Raw genomic sequence first — 23,817 nt, 5'->3', positions numbered from 1 at the left:
TCAGGCTCTGCCGTCATTTCATGGCTGGCCTGTTCCGAGATTCGTCGCTGTGCAAAGCAACGTCAGGCCCTTGGGAGCGTCCTGCCCCGCCTGGGTCCCACCTGCTGCCCCCGGGGCATTTAAAAGGGCCCGGGGACCCCCACCGCCGTCACCGGCAGCACAAGGGGGCTGAGGCGGCTTCCCGCCCACCCTCGCTCCGCGTGGCGTGCCGGTCTCCGAAGCGGCTGGCGCGTCCCTGCAGCCCCGGGGGTGGGGGGATCTGCACACGCTGCCCCCGCCCCGAGGGCCGACTCGGCCATCTGTGGCAATGGGAGCTGCTGGGGTGGTGTCTGTGGGCAGCGGTGGGCAGAGACCCCCACACACACCTAGGGGCTGCTGCCAGAGGGGGGTGTGGGTCACTTTTGGGAGATGCCCGAGGTAAGCGCCACACCTCTCACCCTCTCCCGCATCCCCAAGCCCCTGCCCGAGCCCAGACCCTGCACCCAAACTCTCTCCCAGAGCCCAGCCCCTCTCCCTCCCACAGCCAAACTCCCTCCCAGAGCCTTAGGCAGGTGTGTGTGTGGGGAGGGGGGGGGGCAGGACTTGGTCCCATTCTGGGCACTACCAAAAATTATACAAGCCTGCCGTTCCTGTCCAGCCCAACCTTCTGCGGGTGCCCCTCAGCCCCCACCCGTGCAGGGTTTGAAGCTTGCATTGCTTAAATTCCAGGACGCTGGGGGATTTCAGCTCCCCTTTGTCCAGCGGGAACCTTCACCCCACTCCCACCCAGATTCTTGTCCACGGGATGACTGTTGGGGGGCTGGGCCCCTCTTTGTCTTTTCTCTCTCTAGGACAGGCCAGGGTGCCCAGACCTGGAGCATCTGAGCACCCAGGACCTTCGGTGGAGCTGCCCTTCGCCTTCCCCTTCTGTGGTCCCATCTGTCATTGACTCCAGCCTGTTTTCTATCCATCGTCAGCACCATCCCAAGCCAGCTGCACCCGCCTCAAAAAGACAGTGTCCCCTGGTGGGTGTAAATCACTGACCTCTCTCCTCTCTGAGCACTGACTGCCCCTCCGTCTCCTTGCCCCTCCGTCTGGGCAGAGGGGACCTTCCCCTCCAGGGCTGGAGGATTCCCCCTTCTCATCCGCCATTGTCCCAAGCCGCCCTTGGGTGGGAATCTTAAAAGTACCAAGGTGACTTCGGAGCAGAAACCCCCACAGACCTTCCCTGCAATGGGCACCTGCCCCACACTGAGCAGGACTGAAACTCCTGCAGGGAGACTGCTGGGCCTGAGCAAAGCAGCAGGGTGAAAAGAGAACTTGGAGATGCTGGGGATCGAACCCAGGGCCTCATACATGCGAAGCATGCGCTCTACCACTGAGCTACATCCCCAGATGGGGGCTGTTTGGGGTGGGTTACACTCACAGCCCTCCTGTTTCCAGAGCCTCCAGGGGCCTAACGGCAGCATGGGGGACACATTCCCTGCTCTGAGGGCCAAACCCTCTGTCCTGGAGGTTGCTGGTTCTTAGGGGTCACTTTGCAGCAGGGCCAGTTTCTCTGTGTGGGGGAGAGAGAGGGCCTGCCCTGGACTCAGGGTGCAGAGATACACTTGGCCCTCTCCCCGGCATTGACTGGCTGGAGCTGCCAGCCCCTGCTGAAAGGGAACGGCGCTGGGGGGCGCTGTGAGTCGCTCAACACCTCACCCCGGTGGAAGAAGTTGGGGGGGGCTCCAGGTGTTTCTCGGATCTGCTATTTCCACCTGCCTGTAAAGTCCAGCTTTCCCCAGCACATTCACTGCAGTGCACTCGGGTCACTGTTTCCATGGCTGACAGCAAAGAATCGCTCCCCGTTTCCCTTCTCTCTGCAGCGTGATTAGCCTGTGTCGGTGGTTAGTGAGGTGGATCGAGTTGTACTCCTTTTCTTTTTGCGAATACAGACTAACACGGCTGCTACTCTGAAACCCATCATTATGCCAGGCTCTGCATTTAGCCGTATGGAGTGGAAATCTATCAACTGCATGAAAAAACTATAACAGATACAGACAGACATCCTCTTCCTTTCCAAATGCAAACAGATGGACCTCGTACCAAAAGGACTGAAGGTAAAAAATCCATTACAATCTACACACCACACAGACTGTGCTGACAGCTTGTGCCACACGCTCTCAAAGAAACTGCGGAATCACCTGATCAACATCCTCTACAGCAAACAGGGAAAGATTAAGAATGAGCTCTCAAAACTGGATACTCTCAGAAAAAAACAACCTTCCACACAAACTTCCTCGTGGCTGGACTTTACTAAAACTAGACAGGCCATTTACAACAGACACTTTGCTTCTCTACAAAAGAAAAAGGTCACTAAACTTTCTAAACTACTGCATGCCACAAGAGGTCACAGCAATGGTTCCCTCAACCCACCCAGCAATATTGTTCACCTATCCAACTATACTCTTAGCCCTGCAGAAGAAGCTGTCCTATCGCGGGGCCTCTCCTTCTGCCCCTCCACCCCCACGAACATGATACAGTTCTGTGGTGACCTAGAATCCTATTTTCCACGTCTCCGACTGAAGGAATATTTCCAACACACCTCTGAACAACATACTAACCCACAGAGAGCTTCCTACCAACGCTACAAAAAGAAGGATTCTAGGTGGACTGCTCCTGAAGGTCGAAACAGCAGACTGGACTTCTACATAGAGTGCTTCCGCCGACATGCATGGGCTGAAATTGTGGAAAATCAGCATCACTTGCCCCATAACCTCAGCCGTGCAGAACACAATGCCATCCACAGCCTCAGAAACAGCTCTGACATCATAATCAAAAAGGCTGACAAAGGAGGTGCTGTCGTCATCATGAATAGGTCGGAATATGAACAAGAGGCTGCTCGGCAGCTCTCCAACACCACTTTCTACAAGCCATTACCCTCTGATCCCACTGAGAGTTACCAAAAGAAACTACAGCATTTGCTCAAGAAACTCCCTGAAAAAGCACAAGATCAAATCCGCACAGACACACCCCTGGAACCCCGACCTGGGATATTCTATCTACTACCCAAGATCCATAAACCCGGAAACCCTGGGCGCCCCATCATCTCAGTCATTGGCACCCTGACAGCAGGATTGTCTGGCTATGTAGACTCCCTCCTCAGGCCCTACACTACCAGCACTCCCAGCTACCTTCGAGACACCACTGACTTCCTGAGGAAACCACAATCCATCGGTGATCTTCCTGATAACACCATCCTGGCCACTATGGATGTAGAAGCCCTCTACACCAACATTCCACACAAAGATGGACTACAAGCCGTCAGAAACAGTATCCCCGATAATGTCACGGCAAACCTGGTGGCTGAACTTTGTGACTTTGTCCTCACCCATAACTATTTCACATTTGGGGACAATGTATACCTTCAAATCAGCGGCACTGCCATGGGTACCCGCATGGCCCCACAGTATGCCAACATTTTTATGGCTGACTTAGAACAACGCTTCCTCAGCTCTCGTCCCCTAACACCCCTACTCTACTTGCGCTATATTGATGACATCTTCATCATCTGGACCCATGGAAAAGAAGCCCTGGAGGAATTCCACCATGATTTCAACAATTTCCATCCCACCATCAACCTCAGCCTGGACCAGTCCACACAAGAGATCCACTTCCTGGACACTACAGTGCTAATAAATGATGGTCACATAAACACCACCCTATACCGGAAACCTACTGACCGCTATTCCTACCTACATGCCTCCAGCTTTCACCCTGACCACAACACACGATCCATCGTCTACAGCCAAGCTCTGCGATACAACCGCATTTGCTCCAACCCCTCAGACAGAGACAAACACCTACAAGATCTCTATCAAGCATTCTTACAATACCCACCTGCTGAAGTGAAGAAACAGATTGACAGAGCCAGAAGAGTTCCCAGAAGTCATCTACTACAGGACAGGCCCAACAAAGACAATAACAGAACGCCACTAGCTGTCACCTTCAGCCCCCAACTAAAACCCCTCCAAAGCATTATTAAGGATCTACAACCAATCCTGAAGGATGACTCATCACTCTCACAAATCTTGGGAGACAGGCCAGTCCTTGCCTACAGACAGCCCCCCAGCCTGAAGCAAATACTCACCAGCAACCACACACCACACAACAGAACCACTAACCCAGGAACCTATCCTTGCAACAAAGCCCGTTGCCAACTGTGTCCACATATCTATTCAGGGGACACCATCACAGGGCCTAATCACATCAGCCACACTATCAGAGGCTCATTCACCTGCACATCCACCAATGTGATATATGCCATCATGTGCCAGCAATGCCCCTCTGCCATGTACATTGGTCAAACTGGACAGTCTCTACGTGAAAGAATAAATGGACACAACTCAGATGTCAAGAATTATAACATTCAAAAGCCAGTCGGAGAACACTTCAATCTCTCTGGTCACTCGATTACAGACCAAAAAGTGGCAATTCTTCAACAAAAAAACGTCAAAAACAGACTCCAACGAGAGACGGCTGAATTGGAATTAATTTGCAAATTGGATACAATTAACTTAGGCTTGAATAGAGACTGGGAGTGGTTGAGTCATTACACAAAGTAAAACTGTTTCCCCTTGTTTATTCCCCCCCCGCCCCCCGTTCCTCAGACGTTCTTGTCAACTGCTGGAAATGTCCCACCTTGATTATCACTACAAAGGGTTCCCCCCCCCCCCCCCCCGGTCTCCTGCTGGTAATAGCTCACCTTACCTGATCACTCTGGTTACAGTGTGTATGGTAACACCCATTGTTTCATGTTCTGTGTGTATATAAATCTCCCCACTGTATTTTCCACTGAATGCATCCGATGAAGTGTGCTGTAGCTCACGAAAGCTTGTGCTCCAATAAATTGGTTAGTCTCTCAGGTGCCACAAGTCCTCCTTTTCTTTTTGCGAATACAGACTAACACGGCTGCTACTCTGAAACCTAGTTGTAAATTGTTATTCATTCCCCACCTGGACAATTCACACAGTCCCTTTCCTGCTCAAATCCCCAGCACATCACTGATCCCGGTAGCAGGGGTTGGGTTTTTCCTGAGGCCCTGAGATTTTCAGGGTCCTTTTTTCCCTCCACCTGGAGTGAACTCAGCTTTTCCCCCATCCCAGACACTCCATGAAATAACAACAGCAGCATAAAGAAAGCGGGGAGGGAACATCTCCCGGCCAGGGCTGGAGGTGCCCAGGGCCCCCTGCTTCTCCATTGTTTCCATCGCAGACGAGGAGGGTTCCTTGGAATTTGACACCCTGCTTTGCACAAGGGACAGACAAAGATCTTGATGTTCCTGCGTCTGTGCAAAGAAAATTGTCCTTCTGTGTGAAAGAGAGGCAGGAAATGGCCCCACGCTGGGACAATATCCTCAGGATTAAGAGCAAAGGACTCAGGCTGAGAACTGATTTAACTCCACTCATCTCATTTAACTCCTCTCATTAAGAAATTGTCTTCCAGGGAGAGATTGCAAACTTGTGACATTAATCCAGACTCGGGGGGTTTGGGCTGCTTTAACTCTTGGAAAAAACATGAACTTGATTCCAAGAAGGGGGAGAGAAGAAGCCTGAAGTTGCCTTTGGTCCAAGGGTGGTGTCTCCTGGACAGTGGGAAACATCCCTCACTGCTGCCAGGGGATAGGTGGCAACTGGTGACGTCCCAGGGCTGGGATGAAAGGGGAATCTTGCGTGGACTTTACCATACAGGCCGCATCCTGCTTCTCAGAGCCCACAGGAGAGAATGTAGAGAAGGGCGAGTCATTTCTCAGAAGAGCTGCTAGGACTCCTTCCTGCCAACAATTTGCACCTCCTGCTCCCCCCACCCCTCAAATTTTTCTGCTCCAAAGGCTCTAAATGCTGAGAATGGGGAAGGGGGGTCACTCCACCATCTGAAATGAAAGGGTGCTTCTGGATGGGAAAGAAAGAACAGAAAGTGGAGAGAGAGAGAGAGAAAGAAACAAGAAAAATACCTCTTCTCTCTCCCTTTCCCCTCCCATTATGATATGTGATGAATGGGGAAACTCCCCTCCCCAGGAACAAGGAAGAAAACAGAAAGAGACTCACCACAAACTGGACAGCAACAGACTTGATTGTATCATGTCGCAGTGAGACAAAGGAGCTGGGATTGTAGGTTCTGCTCCCAGGGATTCAAATCACTTGCAGCATTGAAAGCGAGCTCCAGGCTGATCAGCAGGGACTGAATTAGCATGAAACTTCCAAGTATGTCAGACAGTCAGCCTTCCAGGGGGGCAGGGAAATCAAACTCTGGGCTCCTGTAGCAGGAGCAGGGATACTCACCGCTATCTTACCAAGCAGGTAGCTGCCTTTCAACAGACCCCTAGGAGCCGGAGCGCTGGGGGATCTGCAGTTTTCGCACTGGGGAGGAGGGCCAGACTAGTGGGGCTGTCTCAGGACGCACCAGTGGCTCTAGGTCACATGTTGGGGGGCAGGTGTCAGTAGGGGCTACAGGATGCGGGCTCTGGTTAAAATGAAACTGCACAAAAAGCCTCCTGCTTTGCTTCAGGGAAAGGCCCTACTTTGGCCTCTCCCCATTCCATGAAAATCCCCATCTCTACCCCAGCCCTCAGAAACCCCCTCTCTCCCTTGGGTATTTTCACGGTTTCTTCCTTTTTTCATGGCCGGGTACAAATATGTTTGCCATGGAAATCATCAAGTACATTTTTAAATGAGAAAAACAGTCAACCAACACATCTGTATCTCCTGCACCACGCCTAATGTTGTTAGGGTCCTTCATTTTCAGGTTCTATTTTATTTAATTTTTCCCGGGAATTGATCAGTGTTTATTACCACCACCACAAAAAACAGGTGAAAATCAGTGCAAAAAATGATTCATAATGTTTCTGGGTAAATATTGGGGTTTATTTTCATGGACAGAAAGATGGGGGAAAATATTCAGTCGATGAATGCTTTGAATTCTGTTAATCAGTGTGGTTTGCTGCAGAACTAAAACAGAACTCAAAACAAAATGCGTTTAAGGAAACAATCTCAAATCCCCAAATAAAGCTTTTCATTTGAAGGACCTATCAATACGTGCATTTAATAACTGGGCTGCACCACGGGCCGCACATACACTCAGCTTCATCCTTTTCTCCTGTTTTTTTTAAAAAAACTTTCAAATACTTCCTTGTGCTCTGAAACGCATTCTGAGACAGATTTTCATTTTCTTCCAATTTTAGCGTGTCAGATCTTTAGACCAGGGGTCCCGAACGCGTCCGCAAAAGGTTAGAAAAACACCCCCAACCCTCGATGATTACTGGAGCTGAGCGGCCCCGTGACAGGCTTCTGCTGGCCAGGCTTCCGTCTGTCGGTGGGGACCCGAAGATGTGTCCAGAGGGAGTCTCCCTGAAGAGCCCCTCCTGAGAAGTCCAATTATCTCAAATTTTCCCCCCTTATTAGTTATACAATGACATATCCCATAAAGAAAACTTGCTAAGCAAGCAGGGTTAAAAGGTCAAACACCTTATGATCGTGAATTAACCAGAGATATTTGTTTGTCAGAGTGTCCATGCCTTTGGGCCCTGGCAGACATTTCCGGGGGCACATAGAAACAGACTTCTTGTTTTTCGAAAATACATGCATCAGCAATTAGCAGGAAGGGCGCGGGGTCAAGTTGCCCTGTGGCACCCCAAACCCCCTCCCCTCCTGTCCTGAGGCCTCTGCATGACCAATTTACAACCTGCTGACTTGGCTGCCGTTAGCAATAAGCAAGAATGGTTCCGTGTGGCCCTGATAACTTGACTACGGTCAGCAACACACAATAGGGGTATGGGCACTGTACTGGTTTGCCAAAATCTCCCTGAACAGCACCATGTACATGCACGCTGACATGGGACCCAGGGGTTGGAGGCACGCCTTGGCAGTTGTCATGGGAAACCTCCTGGTCCCCCTGATGAGCTCCCTCAAGGTTTCGAACCTGTCCAGCGGGAGGGAAGCTCTGGCCGCCGTCGCATTGAGAATCACGCCAATGAACTCTGTATGTTGTACTGGTACCAATGTGGATTTGGGGTTGTTTACCAGGAGGAGTGATGTGTGGGCCTGTACCTGTGATCTGGAGCTGCCTTTGACCAGCCAGTCGTTCATGCAGGGGAAGATCTTGACCCCCCGATGCCTGAGGTAGGCGGCCACCACAGACATACACTTTGTGAAGGCTCTGGGTGCTGTGGAGAGGCCAAATGGGAGGACAGTGAACTGGTAGTGTTCCTGTCCTACTGGGAAGCGGAGGAAACGTCTGTGGGCCTCGAATATGTGAATGTGGAAGTACGCATCTTGGAGATCGAGGGCGGCGTACTAGTCTCCAGGATCCAGGGAGGGAATGATGGAGGCCAGGGAGACCATGCGGAACTTGAGTTTTACCATATACTGGTTTAGGCCTCGCAAGTCCAGGATGGGCCTGAAGCCTCCTTTGGCCTTCAGGATAAGGAAATAGCAGGAATAGTATCCTTTGTAGCTGAACTCCGCAGGTGAAGGAGCCGGCTTACCTCCTGCTCGAGTAGGCTCTTGTGAGGGGGTCATAGAATCATAGAATATCAGGGTTGGAAGGGACCTCAGGAGGTGTCTAGTCCAACCCCCTGCTCAAAGCAGGACTGATCACCTACTAAATCATCCCAGCCAGGGCTTTGTCAAGCCTGACCTTAAAAACTTCTAGGGAAGGAGATTCCACCACCTCCCTAGGTAACGCATTCCAGTATTTCACCACCCTCCTAGTGAAAAAGCTTTTCCTAATATCCAACCTAAACCTCCCCCACTGCAACTTGAGACCATTACTCCTCGTTCTGTCATCTGCTACCACTGGGAACAGTCTAGATCCATCCTCTTTGGAACCCCCTTTCAGGTAGTTGAAAGCAGCTATCAAATCCCCCCTCATTCTTCTCTTCCGTAGACTAAACATCCCCAGTTCCCTCAGCCTCTCCTCATAACTCATGTGTTTCAGTCCCCTTATCATTTTTGTTGCCCTCCGCTGGACTCTTTCCAATTTTTCTACATCCTTCCTGTAGTGTGGGGCCCAAAACTGGACAGAGTACTCCAGATGAGGCCTCACCAATGTCGAATAGAGGGGAACGATCACGTCCCTCGATCTGCTGGCAATGCCCCTCCTTATACATCCCAAAATGCCATTGGCCTTCTTGGCAACAAGGGCACACTGCTGACTCATATCCAGCTTCTCGTCCACTGTAACCCCTAGGTCCTTTTCCGCAGAACTGCTGCCGAGCCATTCGGTCCCTAGTCTGTAGCGGTGCATGGGATTCTTCCGTCCTAAGTGCAGGACTCTGCACTTGTCCTTGTTGAACCTCATCAGATTTCTTTTGGCCCAATCCTCCAATTTGTCTAGGTCCCTCTGTATCCTATCCCTGCCCTCCAGCGTATCTACCACTCCTCCCAGTTTAGTATCATCTGCAAACTTGCTGAGAGTGCAATCCACACCATCCTCCAGATCATTTATGAAGATATTGAACAAAACCGGCCCCAGGACCGACCCCTGGGGCACTCCACTTGATACCAGCTGCCAACTAGACATGGAGCCATTGATCACTACCCGTTGAGCCCGACAATCTAGCCAGCTTTCTAGCCACCTCAGACTCCATTCATCCAGCCCATACTTCTTTAACTTGCTGGCAAGAATACTGTGGGAGACCGTGTCAAAAGCTTTGCTAAAGTCAAAGAACAACACGTCCACTGCTTTCCCTTCATTCACGGAGCCAGTTATCTCATCATAGAAGGCAAATAGATTAGTCAGCATGACTTGCCCTTGGTGAATCCATGCTGACTGTTCCTGATCACTTTCCTCTCCTCTAAGTGCTTCAGAATTGATTCCTTGAGGACCTGCTCCACGATTTTTCTAGGGACTGAGGTGAGGCTGACTGGCCTGTAGTTCCCAGGATCCTCCTCCTTCCCTTTTTTAAAGATGGGCACTACATTAGCCTTTTTCCAGTCATCTGGGACCTCCCCCGCTCGTCCATGAAGAGCGATGGGGAGGGAGGGTGGGTACGAAGGGTAGAGAGAAACTGGAGGGTATAGCCCCAGGAGATGGTGTTGAGGACCCATCAGGCCAAGGTCAGTAGCAACCACTCCGGGAGGAAAGTACATAGGCGGTTGGAGAAGTGTAGGTAGGGCACATCCCTGGTGCAGACTGGTAAGTTATCCCAGGGTGTCCCATCAAAACTGGCACTTACCCGCCTGCTTGCCCTTAGAGGGGCCAGGCTGGGGCGCACGCCGAGACTGCTGCTGCGGGCATTTCTTTATAATCCCTGGATTTTTTATAAGGAGGCTCGTATCTGGAGTAGGTGAGTTGGCTGGGGGACTGCTGAGGCTTAAACTTGGTCCTGGCCAGGGCCAGGACATAGAGTCCAAGGTCAAGCGAGAGTCTTTGAGACCGTGTAATTTCACGTCCGTTTGCTCCACAAACAGGGCCTTGCCATCGAAGGGGAGGTCCTGCAGGGAGCTCTGTGCCTCGGTGGACAACCTGGGCAAGAGGAGCCACGACGCCCTCCGCATGGACACCGCAAAGGCCATAGATCTTGCAGCCGTGTCTGCTGCGTCCGAGGCTGCCTGAAAGGCTGATCTGGTGGCAGTTGTTCCCTCCTCCACCAGGGCCTTAAGCTCCTTCCTATCACACTCCTGGAGGGAGTCCGTAAACTTTGGCATTGAGCTCCACAAATTAAAGTCAGATCTGCCCAGCAGGGCTTGATGGTTTGCCACCCTCAGTTGGAAGCGCAAGGAAGCATAAAGCTTTCTACCAAACAGGGCCAGACTCCTTGAGTCCTTATTCTTAGGGGTGGGAGTGGGTTGGCCTCGATGCTCCTTGTGGTTGACCACCTGAACCACTCGGGAGTTGGGGGTGGGGTGGGTGTATAGATATTCATGCCCCTTGGCGGGCACAAAATACTTCCGCTCTGCCCTCTTAGATATGGGGAGCAAGGAAGACAGGGTCTGCCACAGGGCATTGGAGATCTTCTCCACCCCTTCATGGAGCAGGAGGGCCACCCTGGCCGGCACTGTAGCTGAGAGGACATCAACAAGGGAGTCCGAAGGCTCCTCCACCTCTTCAGCCTGTAGATTGAGTCTTGAAGCCACCCTTTTCAAGAGCTCTTGGTGGGCTTTGGTGTCCTCCTGGGGAACAGGAGGAGGAGGTGCCGTGATGGCCTCATCAGGGGAGGGTGAGGATGGGGGCGCGGGTGCTCTGCATCCCCACTGGTGCCGCAGAACCCCCCCAACGCTTGGTCCCCTTTGGACCCCTTCCTGGGGGAGTGGAGAGAGGGAGGCCGACGGTCTTTCAGAGGCCCCAGCCACTGAGTGAGTCACCACCGGGGGCTGCGTTGGGGCTCAAGGGGTCCATTGGTACTTCCCCGCTGGACTTGCCTGGTCCACTGGCTGCCGGCCCTGAGGGGAGGCTGGGCTGGCGTACGAGCGACCGCTATCCGGGGATAGGAACAAGTAAGGGTGTCATGAGAGGTGCCGGGCTCAAGGCCTTGCGTCCGGTGGAGGAGCGGGGGTACCGTCTGCAACGGCTGCTCTGCAAACGGCTTTGTCGGGCAGATCCACAATGGTGCCGTGCCGGGGACCTTCACCGGGATGAAGAGTGTGAGTGGAGTCGACATCGGTACAGCAAGGGGCTACGGTGGCTTCCCGGGGTCAGCCACCTTCGGAGCCGTCAGTCCCGGTCCCGGCAGGGCATGCTCCGACCTCGAGGACTGCGCTCCTTCGTTGTCAGCCGGCACCTCGATTCCCTGCGGCTTGGCACCCAGCCAGACCATCTGGTCGGGGTTGATGGGGACTGGCATGGCCCTCGAGCGGGGTGGCCACTCTGCGGAGAACGGCTTTGGGAACCTTCCCTCGACCGTGAGCGGTACCGTGGTGCGAGCGCCGGCTTGCCTGTGGACCGGGGAGCTGCCAGGGTTGGTGCAGTTGGTACCAGGGGAGACATTACATCTCGAGCTGCCCGCAGGGCCTCCGGCACGGAGGGCACCCGTATGTGGTCACTGTCATCCGTGGAGGCCAGCTCGGAATGAGCCGGGCTGCTCTGCTCGACTTGAGTTGGGGGCCGTGAGGTCGAGGGGGAGCGAGAGCTGCCCAGTGCGGTCCAGTCTCATCCCCAGCCTTGCCCTGGTGCCTTGATGGAGAAGACCACTTCGTCGTCGTCTTAGAGTGTCCCGTGGATGGGGAGCGGTGCCGGCTGGTGGAAGACCCGGCTGGATCACCGTGCACTGATGCCGTGGTGCTCGGTGCCAACCCGGAGAGGTGTCGGGGCCAGGGCCGACTCCATCAATATGACTCGGAGCCGCGTGTCCTGTTGCTTCTTAGTCCGAGGCTTGACGGATCTGCAAATTTTGCAGCGATTCTGTTTCCCCAAGACAGCGTAAGCAGCTAGTGTGCGGATCACTTATGGGCATCGGCCGTTTACAAGTCTCACATGACTTAAAGCCTGGGGTGTGGGGCATGCCCTGACCCGGGTGCGCTTCTCTACTCTATCTATATAGCTTTAACTTTTTTTCTTTTTTTAACTACGGGTACGAACTCTCTATGAACTAAACGACAGTCCAAACCAGGAAAGCTACAGCAGAGATGGCCGCAAGAAGGAACTGAGGGTCGGGGGAGCGCGCCGCTCCCCGCAGACCGCGCTCCAGGGGTGGCTAGGGGCGCTTCTCTACCGAGACTGCGAGGAGAAAAAACTTCCGGCACCGGTGCGTGCGGCGAGCACGCACACCTACTGTGGAATACACCTGAGCAGTCGTTAGAAGAAGAACAACAAATTACAGTGGGTCGCTAAATGAAATATAAGACTGTGAAATTTTCTGTCCAGGCATGAGACGGGGAAGTTCCAGCAGCCGGGGGAGCTCTTTTATGAATCAGGAAAGAGACGCAGCTATTTCTCCCAGTAAGTTATTGCAGAACAGAGAGGAAACACAGACAATCGTCAGGAAAGGAAATAACGCCAGATGGACTGATGTAAAGTTGTATAAAAATTGGAGGAAAGGCATGTCTTGGATCATGGCAGCCCACCCAGGATTGTCTCTTTGGAACTGTGTGGGTAGAAGGCCTAGCAAACAAAGGTCAAGAACCGACGACGCAATGGAATGGATGCCTATGATTTCTGCAAATCGGAGTTATTTATTGATCAAGAGTCCGGTGTGAGCATAAATGTGGTTTTCACTGGCTCCCCACATCTTATGATCTTATCCTGACGGAAGGAACCTTGACTGGCCATCGGGACCATTCTGACCTTTGGACTCTGGTCTAGTGTGTTTGGGGTGTGAATGTGGAGTGAGTAAGGTTAGTTTTGTAATCAATAAAGAGCATTTAGAGTATTATATACCAGCACTGTGTCCGGTATCTGCTTGCTCCCCACCCCGTAGGGAGACTGCTATTGTTGGTCTAACAGGGTTATTAAAGCTCCTTTTACTTTCCTGCCTTCCAGCTACTTGCTGTAAATAAAACATTACAAACAATTCTTCTGGTTTCTTCCAATTTACTGTCCTAGGTCCAGTTGCTGGAGGTAGAGTCATGGGATGTGTCCCCCCCCAGCACCCACAGGGACTATCATGCCTCTAGGAGGAGAGTTTGGGTTTTACTGTGGTATGTCACTATCCAGCCTGTGCTGTCTCTTGTCCTGTACGCATCCATGTCAAGCAGGAACGGCTCAGCTGTGCTCTGCGGAGAGCTCTCTGGTTTACACAGGGCGCAGCAGAAGAGGGGACTTAGGCATTGCAATGCTGAACACCACAGGACCTGACTTTTAGGCAGCTAGAAAATAACAGAGCCACAAAGCTGAGTCAGGGGCCTAAACTCCTGGAAGGAAGAGGTGGGTTTGGTCACGTCACCTGCCTTGTAACTTTTAGCCCCATGGTTAGAGCACTCACCTGAGCTGTGGGAGACCCAGGTTCAGTTCCCCCGTCTGGAATAGCTGACGAACGTGAGTACCAACCTCAGGCCAAACAGTTACAAACCGGGGTACGAACCCTACACAATCTACACTGGTTGTGTGTTCTCTATTTAGATTTCACCTACCAAGTATCAAGTGTGACTATAACAGCCTTAACATGGAGTCACGGACAGTCCCCTGGGGCCTTCCGGTCTATCCTGACGCCTAGGCAAGCCTGCCTTTGTGATCGAGGGTCCCTTACACCAAAAATCACACCAATATTCAGGTTATGCCCAGTCCCAAGCGACAAGTCACTTACCCCAGGTCAGTTGTACCTCAGATCTCTCACCAGAGCCAACGCTCGTAGCCAATTCTATGTTAAACGATCTAAGGATTTATTAACTAAGAAAATAAATATGAAAGTTATTTACAAGGGTAAAGCAGGGAAACACGCACGAATGAATTGTGGGTTCCAAGAAGGTAACAGAAGCTGCTGTAATTATGTAACCCCAGCTGACGTGCTGAAACATGGAAAGCTTTACCAGATCTATTTACTTTCTGCGGGGAAAACAAGGTTTTCCCCCAGGATTTCAAAGAGGCCAAAATAGTTACAATCTACTGGTGTAAAGGGGAGAGACATGGATGCGGCAGTTATCGTGGCATTTCACGTCTCTCCATCGCTAGTAAGTCCCTTGGTAAACGGTTGCTGAAAAGGCTTCCGGTTATTGCAGATGAGGTACTCCCTGAATCCCAGTGTGGTGTTCGTTTATCATACAGCACTGCCAACATGCTATTTACCCTCCGCCAATCACAGGAGAAAGCTTCTGAACAAGCAATGCCTCCGTACCTTGCCTTTGTCGACCTCAGTAAGGTGTTCGACTATGTCAGATGCTTGTCTGTCGGGGGCTTTTTTGCAAAGTTTGGCTGCCCAGACAAACTAATCAACCTTATACGCGGCTTCCATGACAACATGCAGGCCCATGTATCAGTGGATGCCGACTCATCTGATCCCTTTCCTGTAGCCCATGGGGCCCATGACACAGCACACAGGTACACAGGTCTTATTTACAAGTTTAAGTTGCAGATGGAGGTGGCTGCCAGTAGGTGGCAGCGGTAGCCCGAGGGCAAAAAGATACACACACAAGTGGACATAAAATAAATGATAAAAAAAAAAAAACCATACAAAATAAAACACAGCGGGAAAAGCAGCGAACAAAAGCAAAAGCAGCCAAAATGCCAGCCATGTACTCCTCTCACTAAAAAGGATCATTCCCACTATCTCACCATTCACATTTCTCATAGGAACGGCCAGGGCTTGAATTACATTTGTGTATGAAATTGGGGTGAATGTAAAACTATTTAAAATATTTTTAAAATAAAAAAAATATAACCATTTTAATACATTTTATTGACAGCGTCATTATTCATACTAGACTTGCTTGCCCTTCCCCCACGGCAGGGGGGCACACAGAAGAGGATCAGGACCAGCTGTGCCCCCAAAAGACCAGGCCAACCCTCCAAATCAGACCAGACCCGCCTCCCTCCCCAGAATGCCCCTCCCCGAACCAGACCAGACCCGCCTCCCTCCCCAGACCAAAATCCCTAAACTGGACCCTTCCAGTTCAAACCAGATTAGACCTCTCTATGACAACCTGAACTTCCTCTCAACCTGAACTTCCCCACTGCCCAAGCTCCTCCCAAACATCTATTCCCAAACCAGACCCTCCTGAATTCCCAGCTGGACTACTCTCGAGAGAGATGGATTTAAAGTCCCCGGAATTCAAGGTGAAGGCTCCCGTTGACTTCAGTTTGCTTTGAATGAGGCTCTAGGACACCATAAAGCATTGGGACTAAACATAAGAACAGCCCTATTGGGTCAGACCGAAGGTCCATCTAGCCCAGTGTCCTGTCTTCCGACAGTGGCCAGGGCCAGGTGTCCCAGAGGGAATGAACAGAACAGGTCATCATCAAGTGATCCATCCTCTCTCTCCCATTCCCAGCTTCTGGCAAACAGAGGCTAGGGACACCATCCCTGCCCATCCTGGTTAATAGCCATTGATTGACCTATCCTCCATGAATTAGTCTAGTTCTTTTTTAACCCTGTTATAGTCTTGACCTTCACAACATCCTCTGGCAAGGAGTTCCACAGGTTGACTGTGTTGTGTGAAGAAATACTTCCTTTTCTTTGATTTAAACCTGCTGCCTATTAATTTCATTTGGTGACCCCCAGTCCTTGTGTTACGAGAAGGAGTAAATGACACATCCTTATTTACTTTCTCCACACCAGGCATGATTTTATAGACCTCTCTCATCTCCCCCACCCCGCACATCTTGTGAACTGGGCTCTTCCCTTCCTGCTGCTGCAGCCTCCTCCCCACCCTTGGCCAAAGCAGCCACCCATGAGATTGGCACCCATACACCCCTCTGCCCCTGCAGCCACCTCTCCCTCTAGGGTTGCTTGGTTGCCAAGATTGGATGGACATATTCCTGGAGGTTTCATCACGTGATATAATCTTTAATTAAAGATTAATCTTTAATTCCTGGAGACTGCGTGACAATCCTGGGGGGCTGGCAATCCTATCCCCCATCCACTTCTCTGCCCCCTCCCCTTCCCCAGCTCATAGGCCTGATGCTGGGAACTGAAAGGGGAGGGGATGGCAGGAGAAAGGCAGGTAATGCCCTTTACCCCCAGGGGAACAGGCCTGGGGGCTGGTCAGTGCTGGGAGGGGACAGTCTCTGCTGCGGGTGTCAGGGACAGATACTCCCTTTGGCCTGAGCTGGGACTGGGCAGATTATCAGGGGAGACATATTTGTACCCCCTTTATTGTATTCAGGATTGAAATAAGGGCGGAGCGTCCCAGAGATGCTGTCAGGGAAAGTGAAGAGATGGGACTTGTCAGTCACATTGTAAAACGAGACCTCGCCCGCCTCATAGTCCAGGAAAATCCCCACCTGGCTGGGCCTGACACTCACGGGGAGGGGAGTCGGGGGGGAGGTGTTGGCCCTTAATTGATCACCCTGCTGCCATATTGTCCAGTATCCATTCGCAGGCACAAATAAAATATGCCCCTTCCTGCTCACATTTTCCCTACAGACCCCCAGAGTCCAGACATTTTTGTCTCCGACCTCCACCTCCCAGTAACGCCTCCCGCCCGTGAATCCCTCCGCACCCAGGACAACCGCCATAGTGTCAAATCTCTCAGGAGTGTCAGGCAGATCCTGGTGCTCGTCTCTGTGTCGCACCCGTTTCCGATCCTCAGACAGGACCAGGTAGGGATTGGCTGTGTCGGGATCCAGAGTCACATCCACTGGGGAGAAAGTCACAGTCAGTGCTGGGCTGGTCACTGGGATCAAAGGGAAATTAACTTGAGTTCCCGTGACTCAGTGTCGGGGGGTTGCTGCGCATTAAGGGGGGCCAGGGCCTCCTCCGAAGAGAGAACTTGAGGGGAATGATGGGGTAGAGGTCGGGGAGGGCAGGCATTGGGGGCAGCAGAGGAGGGAAGGGGCTAGCACCTGAGGGGCAGGGGAAGGGGGCCACAGTGTGGGAGGAGAAGAGGAGAGGGGTAAATCGGAGGCAGAGGGAAGGTGAGGAGACGTTCAGCTGCAAGGGGGCAGATTGGGGTGAGGAGAGGGGCAGGTGCTAGGCGGACAGAGGGAGGTGAGGGAAGGGCCAAGCTGCAGGAGACAGGGGGTGAAGAGAGGGGCAGGTGCCAAGGGAGGTCAGGAGGAGCATGCTCCAGTGGGGTGGTGGGGTGAGAGACAGCCAGGCCCCAAGGAATCTCCGTTGCTTTAGGCCGTGTGTGGTTGGTTTGTTACTGTGACCAAGTGAAAAGGAAAGGAGGACTTGTGGCACCTGAGAGACGAACCAATTTATTTGAGCATAAGCTTTCGTGGGCTACAGCTCACTTCCTCGGATGCAATGCCGTAGCTCACGAAAGCGTATGCTCAAATAAATTGGTTCGTCTCTCAGGTGCCACAAGTCCTCCTGTTCTTTTTGTGAATACAGACTAACACGGCGGCTACTCTGAAACCTGTAATATTTTTGTAACTCCTATCTGTGCCTCACTTTCCCCTGTATTCTCCATGACTACCCAGTGGGGGAGAAAGGACTGAGTTGCGAGACACAGGAGGTGTGTGTCACCCGGCTGTCTGAGCCTGACTGGGCCATTGGAAAGGACTGGCTGAGGCTCTCCCCGTATCAGTGGAAAATCAGAGACAACAATGGAAAACCAGGACATTGACACCTAACACCCAAGGACCCGGGGCAGATGGATTTTCCCACCTCTCGCAGGGAAGCTGAGCAGACCCCAGCTCGAGAACAAAGGAGTGAAGGTGTGAGGTGGGGGGATAAAGTGTTGGCTTCGGGAGGAAGCTGAGGTTTCTTTGACCTGGGAACGGACTAAGGAGGTCAGACAGAGCCTGAACACGGGGTTCACTCCAGCTTGGTGGGCTCTGGGCTGTGCCGAATGGACACATGCTTTCACTTGCAGGGCTCCCAGATTCTGCAGGGTGGCTCCCTTGTTTTGCAAAGGCTGCCCGTGTCACCACAAATACTCACTGCCAGCACGGAGCCCTGAAAGGGCCCAGTACAAGCCTCCGGCAGCCATCCGGCTGGGCTGGATTCACCGCCGCGAGCAACGGAGGGAGTCAGAGATCGCTGGTGCCGGTGGCCCAGTCTTGGAGCTTTGGAGGCCACGGGCTTGCTCCAATGCAACTGTGTGGGTTCCTGGGGCCTGGCACGCGGAAGGGATCACCGCCAGGTGACTGGTTACAGTCTGAGCACAGACCAGACCGTGTGAGGACGAAGAGCAGGTCGGGGCCCTCTCCACGCACACACTGGTCAGGCAGCCCCGTTCCGGGGGGAAGTGGGACTCTCCATGCCAGCTGGACCTACAGTCACCACAAACGGCCAGGCCCGCCCCTGGGCTGTCACTCGGGGAACTTTCCCACCCAGACTCTGCAGGCAGTTTCATCTAGGCTGCCCAGGGCAGTGAATTTAGCCCACTTTAATTGAATTGTCTCATTGGAATTGGTAAGGCAACTCCCATCTTTTCACGTACTGTGTGTATATCTCTTCCCACTGTATTTTAGACTCCATGCATCTGATGAAGTGGGTTTTACCCACAAAAGCTTGTGCCCAAATAAACTGGTTAGTCTCTAAGGTGCCACAAGGACTCCTCGTGGTTCTCACCTGGGTTGACAGGCTTGGGCTCATCTGTGCAGATGTTTGGGCTCAGGCTGGCTTTCATGTAAGATCTCACTTCGCATGCCTTGGTGAACCCCCTCCCTGAGCTGCAACGCCTGCACCGCTCACATCACCGCCATATCGGGAGCCCAGGTCTGTCGCCCCAGCTCGGAGAGTCACCGCCGCGGGTTGTGGAGATGAACCCTTTGTGTTTAAAACACGAGACTTTGCTCAAAGCCAAACGCTTGATTTTCTCCCTGCACTCAGCCAGATTGGCCTGAAATATCCAGAGAGTTTTCCCCGGGCTGGAGAGCGCTAAGGAGACATTATAGGAGGGAAGGAGCGAGGCGGGATGATCGGGGTTAATATGGGAAGCATCTCCTGGCCTTAGCTCTGGAGTCACAACCAGGCTCCATAATAACAACCTCCCTTGCTGCCCCCCGAGGATCTAGGCACCCCGGCTTTGCCAGCAGAGTGTGCGAGTCCCCTCCGTGCAGATCTCTGGCCTATGGCGCTGACGTGCTTCCCAGTGACTCTTCAGGGCTCGTGCACGCCTCAAACAGCTGCTCCAGGCTGGGGCTGCCCAGACACTCCTCCCAGAGTTTACAGGCCCTGCAGGCCCCGATAGGAAGAAGTTTCTCTGGGTCCCTGAGCTTTGACAGCGTTTCTGCTCCTGGCCCAGCTCTTCCTGCCCCGTGGTGCTGACAGGCTGCACCCGCTGGGAGAACCGGGTCTGCCCCTCACCGCACAGGCAGGGATATTGTCTGTGTCCACGTTCCCTCCCCCCAATTCCTGGGATGGGGAACAGCAGCCCCGGGGTCCCTCCCCTCACCCTGCCCCGGGCAGGGGAGTGAGAGCCCTTGGCCTCCTGGAGATTCCTAGGTCAGCGTGAAAGTGTCTCCACCCGGAGAGCTCTGCACACCCAGCAAATACAAAGATGCCCCTGGGATGAGGTGCTGGATGTGGTACTAACCCCCTCGCCCTACCTCTGGAGGAGAGGGGGCCTCGGGGCAGTGTCAGTGGGGCCCGATGACTCCTGCCTCCCCATGCTGGGGGCCCAGTCTAAAGGGGAGGACACGTGGCCACCCCATGTCTCTTCTCCCCTGAGCTCAGCCCCGGGCTGCCACGCTCTCCCTGCCCCGTGGTACCTGTGCGGGCAGGGGGAGAGCTCGGGCATTCCCGCCACCCCAGCCAGGCTCTCTCAGGAAGCCACCAGGCTCGCATTCGTGAGCAACTGCATCAGAAGCAGCTGGTTCAGCACCTTCTGCTGGCCACCGCCAGGGCCAGGGGCCGGGCATGCTGGGGGGCAGGCACAGCCGGAGAAGGGAACTCCTCCCTCTCCCCGCAGCAGGCCAAGCTGGGGGCACTTGACCCCACATGCCCCCCCGCCCCGCGTGTTGCTTCAAGAGGGGGTGTTTACAACCTGGCAGCTGGAGCTCCATGTATTGAGTGGGCAAGGACGTCACAGCGGCTGTGTGAGCCCCCCATGGGGCTCAGCCCTGACCCCTGCCGGAACCTCTCCCTGGGGAGGAATCGTCCCTGCGGCCCACGCAGGCCTTGGTCTCCCTGTGGAGACGGCCAGTGAGGTTGCCAGTAATGTGAGTTATGATGTCCACCAAGAACCGGACTCAGGCTGGACTGAGATAGGTGGCTGGGAAGGGAAAGGTCTCAGCTCCCATCACTGCCCCCCGCCAAACCCGCCCGTCCTGCTTCCCCCCGCAGTGCGGAAACTGCAGTGCCCACACTTGGTGACACCCCCCCGTGGGAAGGGCGAGGGCCTGCCCAAGGAGCAATGGGCACCATCTTCAGCAAGGGAGGCGGAGGCTGGAGATTAGGAAACACTTTCCCGCTCTCAGGGCAGTGCGGCTCTGGACCCAGCTCCAAGGGAATCACAGAATCTCAGGGGTGGAAGGGCCCTCAGGAGGTCATCTAGTCCAACCCCCTGCTCAAGCCCCAATTTTTGGCCCCGATCCCTAAATGGCCCCCTCAAGGATTGAACTCACAACCCTGGCTTTAGCAGGCCAAAGCTCAAACCACTGAGCGATCCCTCTCCATCACTGATAGATTGTAAGAACAGGTTGGACAAAGGCCTGTCAGGGGTGGTCTAGGTCCTGCCCCAGTACAGGGAGCTGGACTAGACAGGAGCTACGCTTGCCACCTGTCCCGGGTTTCATGGGATCACCCCATTGTTCAGCTCATTGTCCTGGGAAATCTGTGAGCCCGTGCAGGATGTTAAAAGTCCTGGGTTTGTCAGTGGCTATAGTGGGGCGGGGGCCGGGTGGGGGGAAGCTGTGGGGTGGCGTTAACTGCTCCAAGGGAGCTCCAGCTCCAGAGCGTCTCGGGACCAGCAATCGGGAGACGAGGAGCTCAGGGCCGCGAAGGCCCAGTCACCACTGTGGAAGTACCAGCTGTGACGTTTAACTGCCGGACGGCAGTGGGGTGGATCTGGTGCCAGGTCCTGCTTGCCAAGGCTGGTGCCCAGGGCAGCGAGAGGAAGAGAAGCCTGAGAGGGCTGGTGTCCTCTCCCAGGGTGAAGGATGAAGATACAGGGGGTGTATGTGGAGCCGGCAGATGTGCCATTTTTTGCACCTCAGAGGGGGCAACAGGACCCCCCCACACTGTTTGTGTAACTGACCCGAGAGCCCCCCTCCCTTCCGGCTGTGTGCGGTAGGATACCCCAGAGTACATGGAGCCCTGGGCCATGGAGCTGCAATGTGCGTGCACGTCCCTTATGGTCTCTAATCCCTGCTGGAACTGCCTAGACTCTCCCAGCGTGCACCAGGACACGCACACGGTCCGGCGGCCTGGACTCTCCCAGCGTGCACCAGGACACGCACACGGTCCGGCGGCCTGGACTCTCCCGGCACGCACCAGGACACGCACACGGTCCGGCGGCCTGGACTCTCCCGGCACGCACCGGGACGCGCACACGGTCCGGCGGCCTGGACTCTCCCGGCACGCACCGGGACGCGCACATGGTCCGGCGGCCTGGACTCTCCCGGCACGCACCGGGACGCGCACACGGTCCGGCGGCCTGGACTCTCCCGGCACGCACCGGGACGCGCACACGGTCCGGCGGCCTGGACTCTCCCGGCACGCACCGGGACGCGCACACGGTCCGGCGGCCTGGACTCTCCCGGCACGCACCGGGACGCGCACACGGTCCGGCGGCCTGGACTCTCCCGGCACGCACCGGGACGCGCACACGGTCCGGCGGCCTGGACTCTCCCGGCACGCACCGGGACGCGCACACGGTCCGGCGGCCTGGACTCTCCCGGCGTGCACCAGGACACGCACACGGTCTGGCGGCCTGGACTCTCCCAGCGTGCACCAGGACACGCACGTGGTCTGGCGGCCTGGATTCTCCCAGCATGCACCAGGACACACACATGGTCTAGCGGCATGCTGGGTACAAACACACACACACAGCTCAGCCACAGTTGTGTGGCAGAAGAGCTGCTGTGTGGGCACACTTTTTTGTAACTGGACGGGGAGTGTCCTAAACTGGTTATAAAAACATGTCTGCCCTTGGAGTGGGGACAGGTCTTCCTTCTCAACAGCCCTCTGCTGGTCCTGTTACACTAGAAGGAAACTGGGGGCTAAAGCTCAGTCTGAGCATGGAAACCCTGCTGTTGGGAAGAGAGCTGAGCAGTTCAATGCAAAATGCGGGGAGGGTAGGGACAGGGTCCAGAGGGACCTAGACAAATTGGAGGATTGGGCCAAAAGAAATCTGAGGAGGTTCAACAAGGACAAGTGCAGAGTCCTGCACTTAGGACGGAAGAATCCCAGGCACCGCTACAGACTAGGGACCGAATGGCTCGGCAGCAGTTCTGCAGAGAAGGACCTAGGGGTGACAGTGGACGAGAAGCTGGATATGAGTCAGCAGCGTGCCCTTGTTGCCAAGAAGGCCAACGGCATTTTGGGATGTATACGTAGGGGCATTGCCAGCAGATCGAGGGAGGTGATCGTCCCCCTCTATTCGACATTGGTGAGGCCTCGTCTGGAGTAGTGTGTCCAGTTTTGGGCCCCACACTACAAGAAGGATGTGGAAAAATTGGAAAGAGTCCAGCGGAGGGCAACGAAAATGATGAGGGGACTGGAACACATGACTTATGAGGAGAGGCTGAGGGAACTGGGATGTTTAGTCTGCGGAAGAGAAGAGTGAGGGGGGATTTGATAGCTGCTTTCAACTACCTGAGAGGTGGATCCAAAGAGGATGGATCTAGACTGTTCTCAGTGGTAAAAGATGACAGAACAAGGAGTAATGGTCTCAAGTTGCAGTGGGGGAGGTTTAGGTTGGATATTAGGAAACACTTTTTCACAGGAGGGTGGTGAAACACTGGAATGCGTTACCTAGGGAGGTGGTGGAATCTCCTTCCTTAGAGGTTTTTAAGGCTCGGCTTGACAAAGCCCTGGCTGGGATGATTTAGTTGGGGTTGGTCCTGCTTTGAGCAGGGGGTGGGACTAGGTGACCTCCTGAGGGCCCTTCCAACCCTGATCTTCGATGAAATTAAGGGCAGATAAGAATGTCCAGCCTGCAGAACCCAGGTACCACCCTGGAAAAGTGACAGCAGGGAGTATTACCTCCTAATCAGCACTTTCCCAAATGCGGCGTGTCCCTGCCCTGCAAGAAACCTGGGGTGTAATCTGCTCCCAGTGACACTGCTGTTTCTAGCCTATTGACTGTCATAGGGGAATGCTCTGTAGGGAACGGAGCAGAGAGCTCCCAGGGGGAGGTGGGTCTCACCATG

At 54.0% G+C, this 23,817-nt stretch overlaps 4 protein-coding genes, 1 non-coding gene and 1 pseudogene across 9 annotated transcripts in view; 2 read left to right on the top strand and 4 right to left on the bottom strand.

Moving 5' to 3' along the window:
- LOC102945014 (zinc finger protein 883-like) overlaps positions 1-23,817 on the bottom strand; it is a 705,100-nt gene that overhangs the window by 195,249 nt on the left and 486,034 nt on the right. The window lies entirely within an intron of this gene.
- Positions 1-23,817, top strand: part of LOC102934537 — a 1,094,240-nt pseudogene that overhangs the window by 675,887 nt on the left and 394,536 nt on the right.
- Positions 1-23,817, bottom strand: part of LOC102933291 (zinc finger protein OZF) — a 1,218,290-nt gene that overhangs the window by 953,946 nt on the left and 240,527 nt on the right. The gene's annotated exons all lie outside the window — the stretch shown is intronic.
- The window catches only part of LOC114018488, a 213,020-nt gene that overhangs the window by 23,445 nt on the left and 165,758 nt on the right, over positions 1-23,817 (top strand). The gene's annotated exons all lie outside the window — the stretch shown is intronic.
- TRNAA-CGC lies at positions 1,301-1,372 on the bottom strand. Its single transcript has one exon. It is a non-coding gene; the product is annotated as a tRNA-Ala (tRNA).
- The window catches only part of LOC102942280 (butyrophilin subfamily 1 member A1), a 46,485-nt gene continuing 38,831 nt past the window's right edge, over positions 16,164-23,817 (bottom strand). Inside the window, exon 18 of one of the 2 annotated variants that reach the window (XM_037887265.2) lies at positions 16,164-17,225. In XM_037887265.2, the coding sequence (XP_037743193.1) occupies positions 16,630-17,225 (596 nt within the window). In that variant the 3' untranslated portion in view covers positions 16,164-16,629. The remainder of the gene's footprint in view (positions 17,226-23,817) is intronic. The other variant, XM_043537460.1, reaches the window with a different exon arrangement.

Source organism: Chelonia mydas, chromosome 28 (genome assembly GCF_015237465.2).
Source record: "Chelonia mydas isolate rCheMyd1 chromosome 28, rCheMyd1.pri.v2, whole genome shotgun sequence".
NCBI classification, from domain to species: domain Eukaryota; kingdom Metazoa; phylum Chordata; order Testudines; family Cheloniidae; genus Chelonia; species Chelonia mydas.
The sequence above is the reverse complement of the archived record's forward strand: the minus strand, read 5'-3'. Positions and strand labels throughout refer to the sequence as shown.